This window comes from Triticum urartu, chromosome 1 (genome assembly GCF_003073215.2).
Source record: "Triticum urartu cultivar G1812 chromosome 1, Tu2.1, whole genome shotgun sequence".
Classification (NCBI taxonomy): Eukaryota; Viridiplantae; Streptophyta; class Magnoliopsida; order Poales; family Poaceae; genus Triticum; species Triticum urartu.
In genome coordinates, this window is record NC_053022.1 from 450,873,321 (window position 1) to 450,892,302 (window position 18,982).

The 18,982-nt window shown below is 41.8% G+C and overlaps 2 protein-coding genes across 2 annotated transcripts; both read right to left on the reverse strand.

Annotated features, from left to right (window-relative positions):
- Nucleotides 1-244: 244 nt before the first annotated feature.
- Nucleotides 245-9,665, reverse strand: LOC125518029 (uncharacterized protein Cbei_0202). The gene is made up of 13 exons (XM_048682996.1): nucleotides 9,226-9,665; nucleotides 8,394-8,456; nucleotides 7,243-7,674; nucleotides 6,405-6,476; nucleotides 5,969-6,094; nucleotides 5,661-5,873; nucleotides 4,760-4,807; nucleotides 3,688-3,849; nucleotides 3,430-3,591; nucleotides 2,929-3,022; nucleotides 2,733-2,851; nucleotides 2,606-2,650; nucleotides 245-516 (listed from the first exon to the last, which is right to left on the reverse strand). Exons 1-13 carry the CDS (start codon nucleotides 9,607-9,609, stop codon nucleotides 280-282), a joined length of 2,157 nt encoding a protein of 718 aa, XP_048538953.1. The 5' UTR covers nucleotides 9,610-9,665; the 3' UTR covers nucleotides 245-279.
- Nucleotides 9,666-9,970: 305 nt separating this feature from the next.
- Nucleotides 9,971-13,737, reverse strand: LOC125518036 (bZIP transcription factor 39-like). Its single transcript, XM_048683003.1, has 2 exons — nucleotides 12,081-13,737; nucleotides 9,971-10,763 (listed from the first exon to the last, which is right to left on the reverse strand). The coding sequence occupies exons 1-2, from the start codon at nucleotides 13,561-13,563 to the stop codon at nucleotides 10,300-10,302; spliced, it is 1,947 nt and encodes a 648-aa protein (XP_048538960.1). The 5' UTR covers nucleotides 13,564-13,737; the 3' UTR covers nucleotides 9,971-10,299.
- Nucleotides 13,738-18,982: the final 5,245 nt, after the last annotated feature.

Here is an 18,982-nt window from a genome sequence, read left to right on the forward strand (position 1 = left end):
TTTTCCAAAAAATTATAATTGTGATTTACTTTAGGTAGTGCTCACGACAATGTTAAGTTGGCATCATGACAGAAAGAACCGGACTATATATGGCCTCCAAGTTCCCTTTGTTATACATAATGTCAACTCCTATAGCATCCCTGTTCTCTTTACATCAGACTCGAATTTCTTTACAAGTACACTTGCACAGTTTTCTCCATGGCAAAATTGTCTAGCAAGAGGGGGTGAGGGAGTGGGGTAGGGCCTATGAAGTGTGAACAAATAACTAGGAATCAGAACTCAATATTTTACAGAACCTGTTTGTTTTTGTGCTTTGCCAAAAATTGCCTCTATATCACCAGCGAACAGAGAAAGCTGTTTTGCTAAAGCAAAACCGCAATACATGCCATCCACAGCAGCACTTACTATGCCCCCTGCATAGCCAGCACCTTCCCCAATTGGATACAACCCTTGCAGTGACGTGCTCTCGTATGTCTCCCTGTGTCGTGAGATTTGCAAGGGGGAGCTCGTTCTAGTCTGTAAACAGGCATCAAATATGTATAATAAATAAAAGGGAGGGGTGGATGCAGAGATAACACTACACATAACTGTAACACCAAAGATATAGAAGTCCAGCCACAGAAAGAAGAAAAGAAAAAAGATTGCACATAAATGAACTTATGCAGTGGATATGACAGTTCGCATTGAATCTTTTCACGCCGCGGAACTGGCAGATAATTTACACATGCCAATGAATATTAAGAAAGCTAAAAGTATTCTCCATGATGTTGAAAATATTTTTCACCAGTTTCCTGAAAAAATCGCCTGAATGACTTGCATTTGTCTTGGTGCAGGGGTTTCTCTCAAATTTAAAGTCAAGTTAGAGATGAGAGTTGGAAGTTATACAGGTTACCGGATTAGCATATGATTTGAGACAAAAATGGTAAGGGGATGAAGAATAAAGACAAAAGTTTGAAATAAAAACCAAGGGTATATGCAAGTATGACAATCAAAGTGGCTAGAGAAGGTTGAATGGAAGGTGATGCATCTTTGTCAGCGGGAAAGTGCACATTACCAATAAGTAGGACAGAATCTAGGGATAGCAAATCAAGTAGCTAAAAGCCTATACTAGTTACAATTGCACTATCTAGGCTAGACTATATATTGGGATCATTTAAACTGGAATATGAATGAGCATTCAGGAGAACAACCAAAAAATGCACCTCTTCAGGGTATCATTCAGGAAGATACTCGATTTTGTAAACTAAATTTATAATGTCCTATGGCTTTAGCCTAGCTCGGCAGGCCCAAAGAAACTAAAAGTATTTTGTTTCTGTTTCATAAAGGTTACTCTAATGGCTTTACAGCTCAACCTTGGCCCATATTTAATTAACCAGAACAAGAGATATTTAAGAAAAAGCACAATTCGCTGTTGTGTTTGCACAACAGGTTCCAATCTCACTGTCACAAGCTAAAGTGTGTAACTACAGAAACCCGCTGCACCGACAGGCCACCTTGCCAACACCACTTATTATAATTTTCAAATATACCCTGGTTTTGCAGGCTATTCTGCAGGAAGTACAACTAGATTCAGCATTTCCTAAACTCAACTGCAGGCCTAAACTCTTAATTTTTTCTGTTATAATTCAGAGCATGCTCCAATATTTTGTTCTCACACCTGCCAGTAGCAAAAGGCACTATTGCATTACCCCGCACAGGCTGCAACTAACAGCAGACAACTGTTACACTAAAAGTTAAAGAATTGCAGACCACATGCCAGTAGCCAAGAATGTTTCTATTAGACTAACCAGTTACCATCCAGTGGTCATGGCGTTGATAGCTTAAGACTAACACCAGACTCCCTGGTGTTTAAATACATCGTGTAGTATTCACCAGCAAGCCTGTGGATTCACCTCCCCTCTGCCTGCCACTCTGGCGGCCGGTGGCGGTGAGGGGAATCCCGGTGCCTCCTGTGCCTCCGCTCCGGTTAGTTGTTTAGGTTAGGGTTTTTTTTGTCCTCGTAGGCACGGCGCTCGGGCGGATGGCAGTGCTTCTTCGAGTTTGTCTTCCGGGCTTCGATCCTCCTCGAGTTCATCCGTCTGGACGTAGTCGACAGAGCTCCGACATAGATTCCAGCCGTCTCCTTCGGGCGGTGAGGTTAGGATTTCTCGTCATGTGGTGAGACTTGGTGTCGGGTGTTTCAGATCTATGCAAGGGTTCAACTGCGACAACTATCGCTCCAGGGCGCTGGTCCTTAGGGGCACATGCACGAGGACTTCCTGGCTATCATCGACAAGGTCAAGCCGGCTCCGGTAGGGGAGTGGCGACAGCGGCGCGTCGGCGGCTTGTTCTGGCGGCAGTAGTGGTCGTTCAGTGGTCTCGGAATCTCAATGCAATTTTTATTATGTTTGAGATGCTTTGTACTTTCGGTGAACTTTTATAATACTCCCTCCGTCCCAAAATTCTTGTCTTAGATTCGTCTAGATACGGATGTATTAGTAGATCTGATCATTTTCGCAAAAATAAAATAAAACATTGTGTAGGAATTCATCAAGTGAACCACCATTTTTAAGCAAGTAAAACAATAAGGAAACACATTCAGCTTGTCGCATAAGAATTTGCATACCTCTACACCATGAAGTAAGGCTTCACTAGAAATAAAGCCTGGCATCTGGAAATATCGAATTGCAAATGGGTCAGGACAGATGGAAAGTCAAAACTGCAAAATGAAGAAAGAAAATCATAGTTCGAACCTCTTTGTCAATCATCGTTATTGATTGTTGCAAAGCTTCAGTTATGTAAGGAGGGAATAACTCATGGAGTTTGGATGGACGAACTCCCAACCTATAGCTTGATGGTGGGAGAGTTGTAACTGAAACAGGTAACAAAGTAAATATAAGGAAATGTGTATCATTACTAACTGACAAGACTTTAGTATACAATTAGTACCTGACAATTTGTTACTGATAAAATCTGTGACACACTGTGCAGGGACAACAAAATTCCCTCCCCCCATCATAGCTGCTCTTCTTTCATACTCTCTCTGTTTTCAAAGTTACAGATAATTCATAAGCTAACAGAAGGGGGGAAATGTCATCAGACTGTAGTACAGGTGCAAAATGAAATGTTGCTGAGCTCAAACTCTCCTTTCTATCAATGCATCAGGATGCAAGGCTTTTGGGGTTTCTCGAAAAATAGAAGTGCAGCAAACCAGCTAATATTGGAAAAAGTAAAGGAATCAAACACTCGAGAAAGTAATTAGGTCCAAGTGGATTGTTTGTACTTTCGCAATCAAGTGGTTGTCTTCTAGACAATCTTGTACTGCTGACACCTTTATCATAAAGTCATTTTAAGGCACATAATCCAGAGGGTCAATGTAGCCAATTGTTCATGGTGATGGCAATGCAATTATGAAGCATTTCAGTTATCTAAGGGAATCGTAACAAGTACCTGGAACTCTACGCCCGCAAGAGAACCATGGGATTGAAATGGTTCAAAATCATGAGATGATACAGTGACCACAAGAGCCGAGTTTGCCCACTTAGACGCTCGCCGTGAGAATGACATACCATTGACACACAATTCCGATGGGTTTGTGCTAGTTAGAACAACCTGCAGGCATGTCTCAGTAATTCAAGAACGGGATTCCAATACTCCATAATGTATTAAGGAAAGAAAGGTGAGTTAAACAACAAGAAAATGACTGACCTGTCCTCCAGGACACATGCAAAACGAATAACAACTGCGATTTTGATCTACTTGCTCTATATCATTCTTCACATCTCCTTCACCAATAGACTTCACTATCTTGTAATCTGCTACAGGTATCCGCCCACGCCCTTTATGTACTTCAGCAGCCAATTCAGAATACTGCACAGGATGACAATGACACATATCACACAGATTGTTTGAATACAATGTGATTATGTGAAAACACTGTACATTTGATTTTCAACACTGAAATACAGTATGCTGCTACCCATACTAGCGCAATACCCATTCATTAAAATGGAATTTTAAAACTGTTCATGGAAGAGCAAAATATCCATATCCGCTCCCATCTTAACCGTTTGTGCCAAATATAACACGTGCTGTAATGAAAGTGGATGGACTGTCGCCACCAACTGACTTTTTTATGGGAGTAAAGATCAACGGTGTAGCTGTATCAAGCCGGCAAATAAGTGAGTGTTAGGAGTTACTACAAGATCAATAGGTCCATATATAAAGCTCTATGAAAGATTGTGCACATACTACAGATATTGTTATCATGCAATAAACAGTAATTCCATGAGCATCCATGCTCAAAAATACTGGTGGGCACAAAGGCTTAGGTCAGCCCTTGGACACAGCCCAGCAAGACAAACTCGGTCTCATGCTTTTATAAGTGAGATCTCATCAGTGCATAGTTAACTCGCTACTTATCACAATTTGCAAAGGAAATGAATACAAGTTAAAAACCAAAACTTAACTTCAGCTTCTGTTCACGCTGCTACTCCTATAATAAAACTTGATGGTTGGAGGGTATTGGAGAAACTGGCAGTTTCTGTACTTTTCCATAGTTTATAAATGGATTGCTCCACATGATGCCATAGTAATTATCATCCTAAACCTTGATTTATTAGTTTCAGTTTCACCTTTAACAATCACCAATTAGGAGTTCATGAAATACAGAATATGAAATTACTGGAAATTAAATATCAACATTGAAATAAATTAAGCTAAACATTAGGCGAGTATCATTCAGAAAAACGTTGGTGTGAACAAATGAAATATGCCTTACTTGGATGTTGTTTATCAGTTCTTGGGGGTGCTCGATTCTTAAACCAACCTGTAAGAATAACCAATGCTGTCACATGGACTGAAGAGAAAATAATTTACCATACTTTCCTTCATGTTATGAAGAAAAAAACAAGTGCTTGCAATTGGCAAAGATAATATGGGCAAAAGACATAATGCCACGAGGAGGCTATATCCAGCCAAGACCTACGTTAGGCCAATTAAATAATAAAAAGAACCGATTAAAATGCCTAGATTGGCTAGTTTAAATACTAAAAAAACACTATTCTACCAATACCTTGTTGTGAACTTGGTTCTAACGAAATAACTATCATAGATAAGACGTGAGAGAACTCAAGGGAGTGACAGATACTGTAGTATATAGAGGAGAAAAATATGTATTCTTGCTTGATTTACCTCTGAGGTATGTGGCATCAAGTTTGGACCTTAAATTCCTAATACAATACAACGTCCTGATATAATATGATATGGACTTTTTATATATGTCTTTTTCTTGAGCATGCACCAAATTGCATGTTGTATTAGAAGAGCCTTTTCCCTATCTATACGGTGTAAAGGAGTGCGAAATAGGACAAGATAATGTTGTTGACAACTTGAAATAGAGAGCATCTATATAACATGGCAAAAAGTTAAATGATCTGCTAGTATTTACTCAGTGGCATGTACAATATTCTCAACCCGAGATATTTGATCGACAAAGAAAGCAAACTCCATGTAATCTATTTTTGTTTGGTTTGAAGACCAATGTGCCTCTTATGTAACCTAATATCCAACCCAAACATGGTCTCAAATTCTACGCCGTGGCTTGTCTGCTATCTGACCATCAAATTATTGACAAGTACTAGTGAAGTAGAAACTGCCTTAACCAGCATAAGAAAACTTACAGAAAAATTCTTGGGGGTTATATCTACATTATGCCTCAGAAGCATACTGTATGTGTCACGAGCTGAGTGCCCCACTGCTAACACAACTGCATCGAATGATAGTTTCTGATCAACAGAACCTGGCTGTAGATTTGAATCAGAAACCACAACTCCTTTGACCTGCCCGCCTTCCACTATAAGGTCATCTACTCTAGTATTAAATCTTATGGCAACCTGTATCAAACATAAAACAGAATACATTGGTGCATGAAGGCTTACATAACAAAATAATAGCAAAGCTTCAATGAAGACTGCTATGTTCAACTCACGCCCAACTCTCTTAAGTGGTGTCTGAAATTCCGCAACAGAGGGACAAGTTTATCTGTACCCAAGTGAGGTCTTCCATCAATGAGAATGTTTGGAGGGCCTCCGAAATGAACAAATGTTTTCATCACCTGAAATCCAAGACCCCACGGAATAGCTTAAACACATATAAATGGTCAGTTTTGAAGTCTAGGATATTATGTTATGCAGAAGCTCTTCCTATTTTGATGGATATGTATTCAAAACAACAGCAAAAAATTTACCATACTATCCATGACCAGTATGGGGAGCAACTTACTGGTTACCACCAGAGTCTTGAACTCTGGCAGCCAACAGATACTAAGCTTGCATTATTGCATCAATAATTACAGATAACATTTTTAGAAGAATTTCTAATTTGCAAGCTAAGCATCCATTGAGGTAGAGCAGGAAGATTCTTACAGCCTGAACACCATCAGTGTTTTTCCCTATCCTGGTCACAAGCTTCCCATCACTCCATGTACCTGCACCACCCTGCTATGATTAAGAACAGAAGATCAAGAATTGATGGACTTGATCTTTTAAGGAACATGGAAAAAGGGAATAGTGGTTTGGTCAATCATTGAAGTTCCATTGTAGGTAATTGATACTTCAAAAAAATAGGCATTGCCCTATATGCCATCAACCAAACTTGCAAAGATCATTTGATTAAATAACCTTTTAAAATTCACAAAAATGTATGGAAAAGCAAACCTCAAACAATGAAGAACATGAGTTCAGAACAAGCATGCATTAGTTAGGTTTTGAATTAATTAAATTAGCTGCAGTAAAAAAATGTGAAGATTGGTACACATTTTTTCTGCATAATTCATTTCAAGCAATCTGAGATTAAGCCAGATGCATTAATGTCTAAAATATGTCTCTGTACACTTTACAGGTCATATAATTAGGAGAGTGCATTTATTGGGATGCACTAATCCATGCACCAGCTAATATACCTGATTGGAACATGTATCAAAGAAGAAACCCCTATGCTATTTCACATACAGAGCACAGACGTAAACCACCTCTTCTAAGATACATGTACGCATAATTTGACGTAGTACATCAATTCCATATTATCACCTGAACAAAGAGAACTATCACTAGTATTTGCCGAATGACATGATTGATAATGTTTATGTTTAACGAAAAGATATAGTCATATATTAGACAACAACTACCTATTTGAATACTGATCAAAGCAATTATGTGATTGTCCGGTGATGTCTTGGTAGTACGGTAGGAGCAAACAGTATACCTCGCCAAAGCAAAAGTTGCTTTCTGATTGGAGAATTCGTCTAACTGCTAGTGCACCAATGTCACGCCCTCTTTGCTCAACAGGTTGGCCACGCTCCAATAAGGTAACTTCTGCTCCAAGTTCAGCTAACACAAGGGCAGCAAACAACCCAGATGGGCCACTTCCTACAATTGCCACCCTTGGTTTCATTCGTGTAGGACTGATCGAGCCATTATTAACAGTATCCCTGATACCATGTTCATCATCGGAGACTTTGTTATGAACATTAAGCATACTGATCAGATCAGCTGCTACCCTCTCATCGGACATATATTCTACAATTCCAAGCCTGGGTTCCAATCTAGCAATAAAATCCCATGTCCTTGGCTCCATGTCCAGAAGCTTCTTAGCATCCACATCAACAGTATAAACAAATTGAGGTTCTTTCAAAATCTGTAAATGTAAAACATGGTTTATTCATGCACAAAGAAACGATTCAGATAAAGTGATAACCAATCTGCGAATTGAAATATAGATTAAAAAACTCAACGTCACTAGAAACACACGTGGTCACAGTCGCAACACGGATGAAGCAAAAAATGTGCAACACAGAACCGTCTACCAAAAAATATTACGATAAATTTCAGATATCATTGAATATAATTAGATTGGGTAACCACATGAATAACCAATCGCTGCAATAAATAGAATTCACATCAATCACATATTTATTTCAATTTATATGAACATCTACACTGTGAAAATAACTTTAGTATAAAATCCCCAGATCAAATAAGTATACACCAAGTATCAGACAGCATAAATAGATAGTAAACTGACCATTTTTTTCTTGCTAAATATACGCTATTTGTGCAAATTACAGGGCATTGCAAATCTCTGCAGACAATACCAGATTATTTTGCAAAAATGCAGCGCTTTATAACAGGCTTAGATTTTACCCTACCCGCCAGATGACAACTCAGGCCCACTCACAAGCACCATGCTGGAGATATTTACTGAGTTTTTTTTTTACAAAGCTTAACCCAGTTTGACTGCATCGTTTCAGCACATCCAACAGCAAGTGTTTTATGACAACTAAGTTGCCATCCCATATATATACAGGAGGAGCAATATTAAATAGAGTAGACACATTATATAAGTTCATTAAGAACCTTGCGTGCATCAAATGACTTGCGGATAACAGAGAAGGCCTCTTCAGGGAGCATAGAAGCGACCTGCACAGGAGAATCGATTAGAGGCGCATAATAATAATTATAGAAAAGGTCTACAACAAGAGACATTGTAACATGGGTAACAACAAATGTAAACCACAGTGGGATGGAGCTTCAAAGCAAACACATGCCGAAGGTATAGCAGGAAATATCATACTCCCTCTGTTCATTTTTATAAGACCTTAAAAACATTTCAGACAAAGTACAAAACAACCCATTTTGAGTTGTCTGAAATGACTTACAAAAGTGAATGGAGGGAGTACAGCGCAACATTTGAAATTGCTCCCCGCAGGCGGTCATTTAGATAACTAAATTGTGTACACCGTACAGTACATAGAACACTCATCCAGCCAATTCCTGATTGATTACAATTGGGATTTGGGGAAATAACCCAATACATGTAGGAGAAGGTGAGGCAGAAGCTCTGTTAATTCAGTTACAAACCGTTTATCAAACCAGGCCCTCAACACAGAAGTAACGAATTACACTCGATTCCCATTACCATATCACCACAGCAAGCTGCACTAGACTTCCTTGAAGGGAGTTACGAGTAGCTAGCTCATTTCAAGGTTGTGATATTTTCCAAGACGAATGAGCACAAATCTAGTCAATTAATGGCACGAACTAAGTAAAAAAAATTGCAACACTAGCAAAGGCCACCTAAAACCTCTGTTTCAGCAACACCCTCTCGACTCACCTAATAAAAGCCTAAGACCTCGCGAATTTCATGGCATTATGGCTCCACGCCAGGAAATGCAGTATGATAGCCTACCGGGAACTTGAGGGCCTTGGCAATGGCCTGGAGGAGCGGCGGGGAGACGCCGAGGAAGTCCTTGCCGGGGTCGTCGCTGGCGGGGACGGCGAGCTTGGAGAGGCGCCAGAAGCCAGCCTCCCGGGCCACGCCGCCCTCCTCGGGGGCGGTCTGGCGGAGCTGCTCCTTGTGGCGCCGATCCAGCCGCTTCTTCTCCGACGGGTACCGCCGCTTGCCCGTGCGCCTCGCGCAGCGCACGACGGCGGCGAGCCCGCCGCATCGGCGTCGCGGGAATGCGCTGGCCGCGTAGAGGTTGCCGCCGCTGGGGCTCGCGCCCAGGTGGTGGTGGGGAGGCGGGGGAGAGAAGGGCGGGAGCTTGATGCCTGAGACAGTGTGAAGCGCCATGGTGGATGGGGCTGGAGATGGAAGGGGGTTTGCGCCCCTGCGGATAACGTGGGTTTTAGCCTGGTTTACAGGGTCATTTTATAAGAGACTACAAATCCGTTTTGTTCGACGGATTTTCATGTGTAACGTCTTCTTTTCTTTTTTAAAAATAAAATTCAAACTCCAATCAGAATTCAGAACCAACTATTTTTGTAGAGATCGTTACAGTTTCAGTACTATGCTTATCGGATTAATATTTCATTTGAAATGTGCACCTGATAAAGTTTATCCAGATTAAAGCTGACAGAAATAATTTCCATCAACCAGATGTCGATTTGTCTCGGACGACACATGAACAAGTTTGTCACGGCCATATATGCTCTGGAGAGATAAAACTACAAGTATATTTTGTCTTAAAAGTTCCTCAAACAGTATTACATTATAACAAGGTTAGAGTACAGCATAAGATCCTGGTTATATCACAGCAGCACAAAAACTGCACTCACAGCCTAAACCTGCAGAACCACATTTAGCTCACACCACTTCAAACCTTCGACAAACTTGAATTACCTCAGGCCGAGTGAATAGAAAGTTCATTCCTTGGTTAGACAACAGCATCAGGTCGTTTTAATCTATCGGCCATCACATTTCGGCGGGGCCAGCAAAGCTGCTTGAGAACCATGTCAACGCGTCAACCCCCATGATTATTTGTTAGTTTACAAGATGAGGACTGGCACCCTTGAAAGGAAGAGTGCAGGAGTATGTGACATATCTGACACCATCAAGGAGAACAACAACAAATATCCTGGAGAGGGACTTGGGAGTCATCCTTGGATCGCTGTCGCCATCACCAGCCTCCCTGGGATCAGCTAGCACAGAAACAACTACAGACGATGCTGGCTTCTTATCAGGTAGCTTGCTGCTTTCAGAAGTTCTGTTAAAAGGCCCTGTGTTGTTCGCCGTTTTCCCAGTGAGTGGAATCGCCTCATTGTACATGATCCTCCTATTCTTCAGCTTGCCGTAATAAGCAGGAGCTGGTGTTGGAACCTTTCGAGTAGCATTAACACTCGAGGAGTTCACAGCTGGAGAAGCAGGTATTATGCCACCGGAATTGGTGGCAGCGGAAATGTCAAACTGAAACACCTCGCTGCACATTCCAGAATTTAGGATAGGCCCTGAAAATTGTTGCATCAGAATTAGAGTAAGAGACAGTGCAACAACACTCAAAGAGTATCAATAGAAAACCAAGTTTTCTGTAGGAGACTTCATCAGCAAGACCAAAGAACAACTATTCCAGTAACAAACTTGACAACACCACAAAAACATAAGGCACATGAGTTCAGACTAGTTTTCCTACAAGCTTGTGAAGATTTAGCAGTTATCACTTCTACATGAAAAGAAAATATTGCAATAAAGTACTTGGAATATACAGCAAAAACGGGATTGAAGTTGTGAATAATCAGTAACATTGCTCAGTCACGTGTTTGAAATATGCTTAAAGCAGCATACCATGATTCTACTATTTTGCTAGCATAGAGCTTGAACACAGGTTGTACTGACAGATAAGTTTTTGTCAGGGATTAAGGCTCTTCAGGACAGAGTCTACATGATAATCGCTGTATAAGACAGTTTCCAAATAAAAAGCAACAATAACACTAATATTTACTGAGCTCTTTTCTATTTGATTGCTAAAAGTGTGAAACTTACTTGTTTGGCAACATTAAATATAGAGTTGAGTTCCCATTTCCTGAATAGTTGCAATGTCATAATATATGATGGCATACTAAGTGACATAATTCTGATTTAACATACATTCTACTTTTCTTAATGACTCATGGACAATCTTTTCAATCCTTTGAATTTTAATTACTTTTACAAATAAAAAGTAATAATATCATTACTATTTACTGAGCTCTTTTCTACATGATTGCTAAAAGGAGGGCATAAATAAAGACATTGTTCCCATTGCTGGATGGTTAAAGTGTGAGACTTACTTGTTTGCAATATTAAATATAGATTTGGGTTCCCATTTCCTGAATAGTTGAGTGATGTTATTCTTATCTAACATACATTCAACTTCTCTTAATGACTCATGGACAATCAGTTCAATCCTTTGACTTCTATTTTAACATGTAATATTATTCTCTGTAGCATTTGGCCTCTCTTGAAGTAAGATGATGTGGGGACCTTCTTGATTAAAATATCACATCATGATGTGTCAATGCAACAGAGAAATACTCCCTCCGTTCCTAAATATAAGTCTTTCTAGACATTTCAAATGGACTACAACATACAGATGTATGTACACATATTTTAGAGTGTAGATTCACTCATTTTGCTTCGTATGTGGTCAATTGTTGTAATCTCTAAAAAGACTTATATTTGGGAACAGAGGGAGTAATAGTTTGGATAATAAATGGAATTCATAGCTGCAGTATCACAATTCACAAAAAAACAAGAATACTAGATTGACAAACAATTGTTCTGCTTACCTGCCATTCCTTCACGGAACCACTGCGGCAATGGTCCATCTACCGGGGATTTCTCTTGTGGATTCATATTGTTTCCAGGCAGTGATAGATGACGAGCTATGGCTGTACTAGTCTCTTTGTGATCTATACCTGACTGGTCACGGTTGTGTTGTGAAGTCCCATGTGCTACCGCTTTCTCGCTTGCAAGCACAGAATGAATAATCAGATTGCCATTGATCTTGACATGCTTTCCATTCCTTGGCACATACAACAAAGCAGGCAGGGTCTCACTTGAGTTAAGTGGAGGTTGATGCTTCTGGTCAGCACTGCCATCAGTCCCAATCATCATTCCAGAATCAACACCGGTCATGTCACTATTGTTCAAACCCCCTTTAGGTGCTTGACCATGGTTATTGACATTCACTACCCTATCATGAGGCTGACCAAAATTCCTAAACATTGCATTGTCACTCCCCCCACTCAATCCAAAATTGTGATTGAACCCTGGAACAAAAGCGCCAAATACGAGCATAACAAGCATCAAACCGAGAAGGCTAACACTTGCCACCTTCTTGGTCTTGGTCTTGGACTTACTCTTGCTCTCCGCGGCCTTCTTGTTCTCTGGTTTCTTTGTAGCCTTGGTAGCTGTCACCTGCTGCTGCGGCTTTAGCCGAGGAATTGGTACAAGAGGGACATGGGAACCATGAGGCCGCATGGCATACCCGGGCACCCAAGGGAAATGCATGCCGGGCACTGCTCCCGGTGGATACATCCCAGGTGGTGGACAATTCCCGCCGCCGCTGCCGAGTTGCTGCCGCAGTGTTGCATTCTCGGCCACAATGAAGGAGATCTTGGAATTGAGGTCGTTTATGACCGAGTTCATTGACTTGACCTTCTCCTCCAGCTCCTCGACGTAGCGCTTCTTCCTCTGCCGAGACAGCTGCGCGCTCTCCCGGTTCCGTATCAGCCGCGCCGCCCGCCTCGTGTCCTCCCCCTCGCCGCCGGCGCCTCCCTCGTCGGAGTCCACGGCGGGCCGCGACGCCGACGCGGAAGGGGAGACCTCGCCGTCCCCGGATCGGCGGCACTTAGCCGCCTCCGAGCTGGGGGCGGGGCTCGCCGGCTTCCGCTTCAGGCCCCAGCTAGGGGCGGCGGCGCTCCTCCCCTCGTCCGACTCCTCGTGCTTGACCTCGCAGCTGGCGTCGGCGACGGCGGAGCCGGTGCCGGAGGCGGCGGGGGAGGACGAGGAGGCGGTGGGCCCGGATCCGGCGGCGGAGTCGCTGCGCTCGGGGGAGCGGAGGAGGAAGTCCTCGACGGAGAAATCCGCGGGCAGGTCGAAGTCGAGGTCGTCGCAGTCGCCGCCCGCGCCGAGCCCGATGCCGAAATTCCCGAGCGGCAGGCTGTCGTCGTCGTCGTCCGCGAGGCGGAGGTCCGGGTCGAAGAGGCCGGGCGGGTAGTGGCGGAGGTCGAAGTGGGAGGCGGGGTCGAGGAGGGCCGGCTCCGCCATGGCCGCGTCCCGAGGAGGGGGGGGGGGGGGGGGGGGGGGGGGGGGGGGTTCAGTTCAGCCTAGGGTTTTGGGCGGCATCCATGGAGGGACTCCGGAGCGGTGTAGGAATTTGGAATTCGGAAACCCGGGGCGGGGGCTGCGGTGCGGAGTGGACGGAGTCGGGGTGTTGACGAGCCCGTGCCTCGTGCTCGGGACGTGCGGTGCGGATCCAGTTTCTCCCCCGCCCGTGGAATTCTTCCCCCTTTAGTCCGTGGCGAAAGGGACCCGCTTCGCACCGGGCCCGCGTGTCATCGGGGGTGGAGGGCGTCCCGATCGGTGCGGCTGTGCGGCTGTGTGGCTGCGCGGGGAGTAGCTAGATCTAGGATTGCCGTTCGGGTGGGGTGCTAAAAGCGGTAGTCCGACGTGAGTAACGCCGAAGTTAAGGCGGCCGGGACGGCGCGCGCTGACGCGTGGGGCCCCGGGCCCGCTATGCCCGGTGCGATGTGTGTGTGGGCGTGGGTGAAGGTGAGTGGGGTGAAAAGTGGTGTGTGGAGGGTTCTGGGTGGGAAGGTTCTGGCTCTGGTTGGTGGGTCAGTGAGTGGTGCAGGGAAATGTGGCTGCTCTGATCTGGATAAGTAATTCTGATGAATGAATGTGCTTTCCTTTTTCCAACAGATTTTACAGAAGCGTCCTCTCGTGTTTGCTTATTTCTCAGACCCGTCCTTTGGAGGCTACTAGGATCAGGACGTGGTCGCAGCGGGGTGCGTAGCACGTGCCCTCATCATCTTTGGTGTGAGCTTTCCGTTGCGTAGAAGCAAGACCAAGAGTAAAGATAAGGATAGCCCAAGCTAGAGCAGAGATGAAATGGAAAGGGTGGTCACGCGCGTCTAGTCTGGCTTTCTGTTTTGTTTGTTTGTTTTGCTGTATCATGTCCAAGTTAGTTCACATGAGAAACAAAGGTCCTGGATTCTGTTGTCGCGCGCCTCTGAGTTTTGGCTATCTTTTTTTGTTGCGAAAAGAATCTATTTCAACATCCGTCATGACAATAAAAGGAACACCAGAAGCGAGGGACTTTGTTGATTCTTGATTGTTAATTATGTGCGTGCAATCTGCGTTAATATTAGCCAAATATAAATTGTATTGCACATTAATATCGGACGAGATATAAATTACATGTTAATATTAGGTAGGATATAATTACTTGATTAATACTAACATGCCCCGCAAAAAAATACTAACATACTCCCTCCGTCTCATAATATAAGAGCATTTTTGACACTATACTAGTATAAAAAACGCTCTTATATTATATGACGGGGGGAGTAGATATTAGGCATGATAATAATTAGTGGAGGGTGCTAAATGTGTTTATTGATAAACATGATTAACAGTAAATACCGAAGCAACGTAGACCATTGGATAGCTGAGGATGAACATGTGAGATTTGTTGGATCTCCGCAACTCACTCTTTTTATATTTGTATAGATATAGATATATAGTGGTGGTTTAATGACACCATGGCTATTTCTTGCCTGCAACGAGACGTAGTTCCTTCACGCCTCTTGCACTGCACTACCGGGCTGTCTACTAGCAACGTGCAAAGCTTTTTCTCTATGGTTTTTTATTTTTTATTTTATTATTATTATTGTTGTTGTTGTTCTTCTTCTTCTTCTTCTTCTTCTTCTTCTTCTTATTATTATTATTATTATTATTATTATTATTATTATTATTATTATTATTATCATCATCATCATCATCACTACTAGGTATGTGCCCCTGTGTTGCCAAGGGGGGCAAATATTGTATAACACAATAAGAGAACCATACATGACAAATCATGATGCAAAGCAAATAGACCAGATAAGATTATGCTTTGGTTATAAAGTACATATTTTTTAGATATTTCTTAAACTAATAAAATATGCATAATACCATCATTAATCTGTTTAATTGGTTACCAAATATAAGAGATTAATTTATATTTATTTGTTTCTCGGTCATGAATTTATTGCTATTTATTGGCTTACCAAAGATAAAATAGGTACAATACCATCATTAATCTGTTTGATTGGGTTACCAAATATAAGAGGTTGATTGATATCTATTTGTTTATGTGTTATGAATTTATTCATATTTATTAAGTTACCAAAGATGTCTGGCTACAATAATAAAACAATTTATTTATGGACCATGAATTTATTGCTATACCATAGATTGACCTGGTTTATTGGGCTATCAATTACTAGTTTGATGAAAGCAAAAGGTAATAAAAAAAGGAAAACTGGTGGAGGGTGAAAGCTTCGACGAATGGGGTGGTGGCAAGAAAATTGAGTGAAAGATTAAATCTTAGGTTCTTTTGAAGTAGTAGAGATTTGTATCATTTTTCTTTGGGTTTTTTTCTATTATTTCTTTTTCTTTCCTTCATTTTTTTGTGTCTTTCTACAGACCGCATCATGTTTCTTTGGGTTTTCCTTTCTTTGTTTTCCCTTTTTTCCAACACATGTCCACAATTTTCATAAAACATTATATTTTTCATACACATCATGAATATTTTTTCATACTCATTTAACATTATTTAAATACATCATTAACATTTTTTTCAAACATATGCTTTTAAGTCTATTTTTATACACATTGTCATGATTGGTATACATCTAAAAGATTTTTATACACATTTAATATTTTTCAAATGCATGATTAGTAAATAATATGTGTTAAACATTATTAAAATACATGTTAAAACATATTTTAATGATACAAACCATTTTTAAAAACTATGTGAAAGAAATTACATTGCATAAACATTTTTACAAAATGTTACAAATATATTTATGAAACTCATAGGATTTTTTTAATGTAATCTACATTTTTACAAACATTTTTTAATTACACGAACATTTCTTATGAATTAAAAAAGATTCTTTTTAATGTCGCATACATACTTTTGAAACGTATAAACGTTGTTAAATGTCACAACATATTGTTAGTGCTGTGGACAACTTTCTTTACATTGTGTTAACCTTTTGTGAAACATGTGGGGATTTTGTTAATGTCACAACATTCTTTTAATGTGATCAAAAATGGTTTTTAATGACGCTAACAAACAATTACACGTGTGAACATTTTTATGCCATTGGAACTTTTTAAAAGTTGCACAAACAATTTTTTAAACACTGTATAAACTTTTGAAACACCACATAAACATTTTAAATATAAATATTACTTAATTTAGAAAAAACGTCTTATATTGTGGGACGAATGAATTATATTTTAGGATATTTTGGAATGTAAATAAAAGTATACCAGAAAAATGGAAAAAGTCCAAACAAACAAGTGAACGAAGCAGCGTCCTATCAATGAACAACATGATTTTAGAGTGACAATTCATCATATACCAACAAGCACACCAGCTATTACATCAGATAGATCTTCATTATGTGAGGCGACCTCACGGGAATGTGGTATTGAAGAAAGAGAGAGAAAGAGAGTCATCTAGCTACTTCCATGTATCCTAAGGTCCGAAGGGAACTACGCAATATGGTCATGGAGGCAGCAAGGTTGATGAAGAAGCCTCGCGTGGTGAATCTCCCATCCGACAGAATTTCAGAATAAACCTTTAGATTGAAATCTCCTCAGAACAGGAACTTGCAGCGGCAAAAAACGAAGAAAATTGGTACTTAGGGTTTCTATGGGATTTATAGGCGGGATAATGGAAGTAAGACGGTGCACAGGGGTTCCACAGGGCCTAGGGCGCGGGTGCTACCTCTTGAGCACTGCGTTGGTTTTTCCCCGTCGTATCAATCCAGGTATAATGCAGCAAAGTAGCGTAAGTATTTCCATCGGTTTTTCAGAAATAAGGTATCAATCCAGTAGGAGGCTACGTGATACGCCTCCGTCGTATCTATAATTTTTGATTGTTCCATGCCAATATTCTACAACTTTCATATACTTTTGGCAACTTTATATACTATTTTTGGGACTAACATATTGATCCAGTGCCCAGTGTCAGTTCCTGTTTGTTGCATGTTTTTTGTTTCGCAGAATATCCATATCAAACGGAGTCCAAACGGGATAAAAATTGACGGAGATTTTTTTTGGAATATATATGATTTTGGGGAAGAAAAATCCACGCGAGTCGGCGCCCGAGGTGGCCACGAGGCAGGGGGCGCGCCTGCCCCCCTGGGGCCGCCCCTGACCCTCGTGGGCCACCTGTAAGGAGGTTGATGCCCTTCTTTCGCCGCAAAAAAGCTAATATCCGGATAGAGATCGTGTCAAAATTTCAGCCCAATCGGAGTTACGGATCTCCGGAAATATAAGAAACGGTGAAAGGGAAGAATCTGAGAACGCAGAAACAGAGAGACAGATCCAATCTCGGAGGGGCTCTCGCCCCTCCCGTGCCATGGTGTAACACCCACGATGCGGTTATATCTCCCACGTGTCGGAGCACGACTTAGAGGCATAACCGCATTGTAGGCAATGTCACAAGAGGGGTAATCTTTACACATCCCATGTACTGAATAAGAAAAGAGGTACATAGTTGGCTTACAACCGCCACTTCAAACAATACATAAATATAGCATTACAATCATCCAGATACAATCAAGGTGCGACTACGGAACCAAAATAAAGACAACCCCAAATGCATAATGTCCCCGATCGCCCCAACTGGGCTCCACTACTGATCGTCTAGAAAGGAAACGTAGTATCGTCCTGAGTCCTCATCGAACTCCCACTTGAGTTCAGTCGCATCCCCTGGAACGGTATCATCGGCACCTACATCTGGTTTTTGAAGTAATTTGTGAGTCACGGGGACTCAGCAATCTCACACCCTCGCGATCAAGACTATTTAAGCTTATGGGTAGGTAAAAGGTATGAGGTGGAGCTGCAGCAAGCACTAGCATATATGGTGGCTAACAAACGCAAATGAGAGCGAGAAGAGAAGGCAAAGCACGTTTCGAGAAAATGCATGATCAAGAAGTGATCCTAGACTACTTACGTTCAAGCATAACACGAGACCGTGTTCTCTTCCCGGACTCTGCCGAAAAGAGACCATCACGGCTACACACGCTGTTGATCCATTTTAATTAAGTTAAGTTTCAGGTTTTCTACAACTGGACATTAACAAATTCCCATCTGCCCATAACCGCGGGCACGGCTTTCGAAAGGTCAAATCCCTGCAGGGGTGTCCCAACTTAGCCCATCACAAGCTCTCATGGTCAACGAAGGATATTCCTTCTCCCAGGACGACCCGATCAGACTCGGAATCCCGGTTACAAGACATCTCGACAATGGTAAAACTAAACCAGCAAAGCCACCCGATGTGCCGACAAATCCCGATAGGAGTCGCACGTATCTCGTTCTCAGGGCAACACCGGATGAGACTAGCTACGAGTAAAACCAACCCTCAAGTTTCCCTGAGGTGGCCCCGCAGGCAGCTCAG

What these genes read in the sequence shown, in the direction of transcription:
- LOC125518029 (XM_048682996.1), bottom strand. Translation starts at nt 9,609, where the DNA reads ATGGCGCTTCACACTGTCTCAGGCATCAAGCTCCCGCCCTTCTCTCCC. An exon ending in CCAAGGCCCTCAAGTTCCCG is followed by an intron (nt 8,457 to 9,225) that starts GTAGGCTATCAT and finishes TCTCCTGTGCAG; the next exon opens with GTCGCTTCTATGCTCCCTGA. An exon ending in ACCACTTAAGAGAGTTGGGC is followed by an intron (nt 5,874 to 5,968) that starts GTGAGTTGAACA and finishes TGTTTGATACAG; the next exon opens with GTTGCCATAAGATTTAATAC.
- LOC125518036 (XM_048683003.1), bottom strand. Translation starts at nt 13,563, where the DNA reads ATGGCGGAGCCGGCCCTCCTCGACCCCGCCTCCCACTTCGACCTCCGC. An exon ending in GTTCCGTGAAGGAATGGCAG is followed by an intron (nt 10,764 to 12,080) that starts GTAAGCAGAACA and finishes AACAATTTTCAG; the next exon opens with GGCCTATCCTAAATTCTGGA.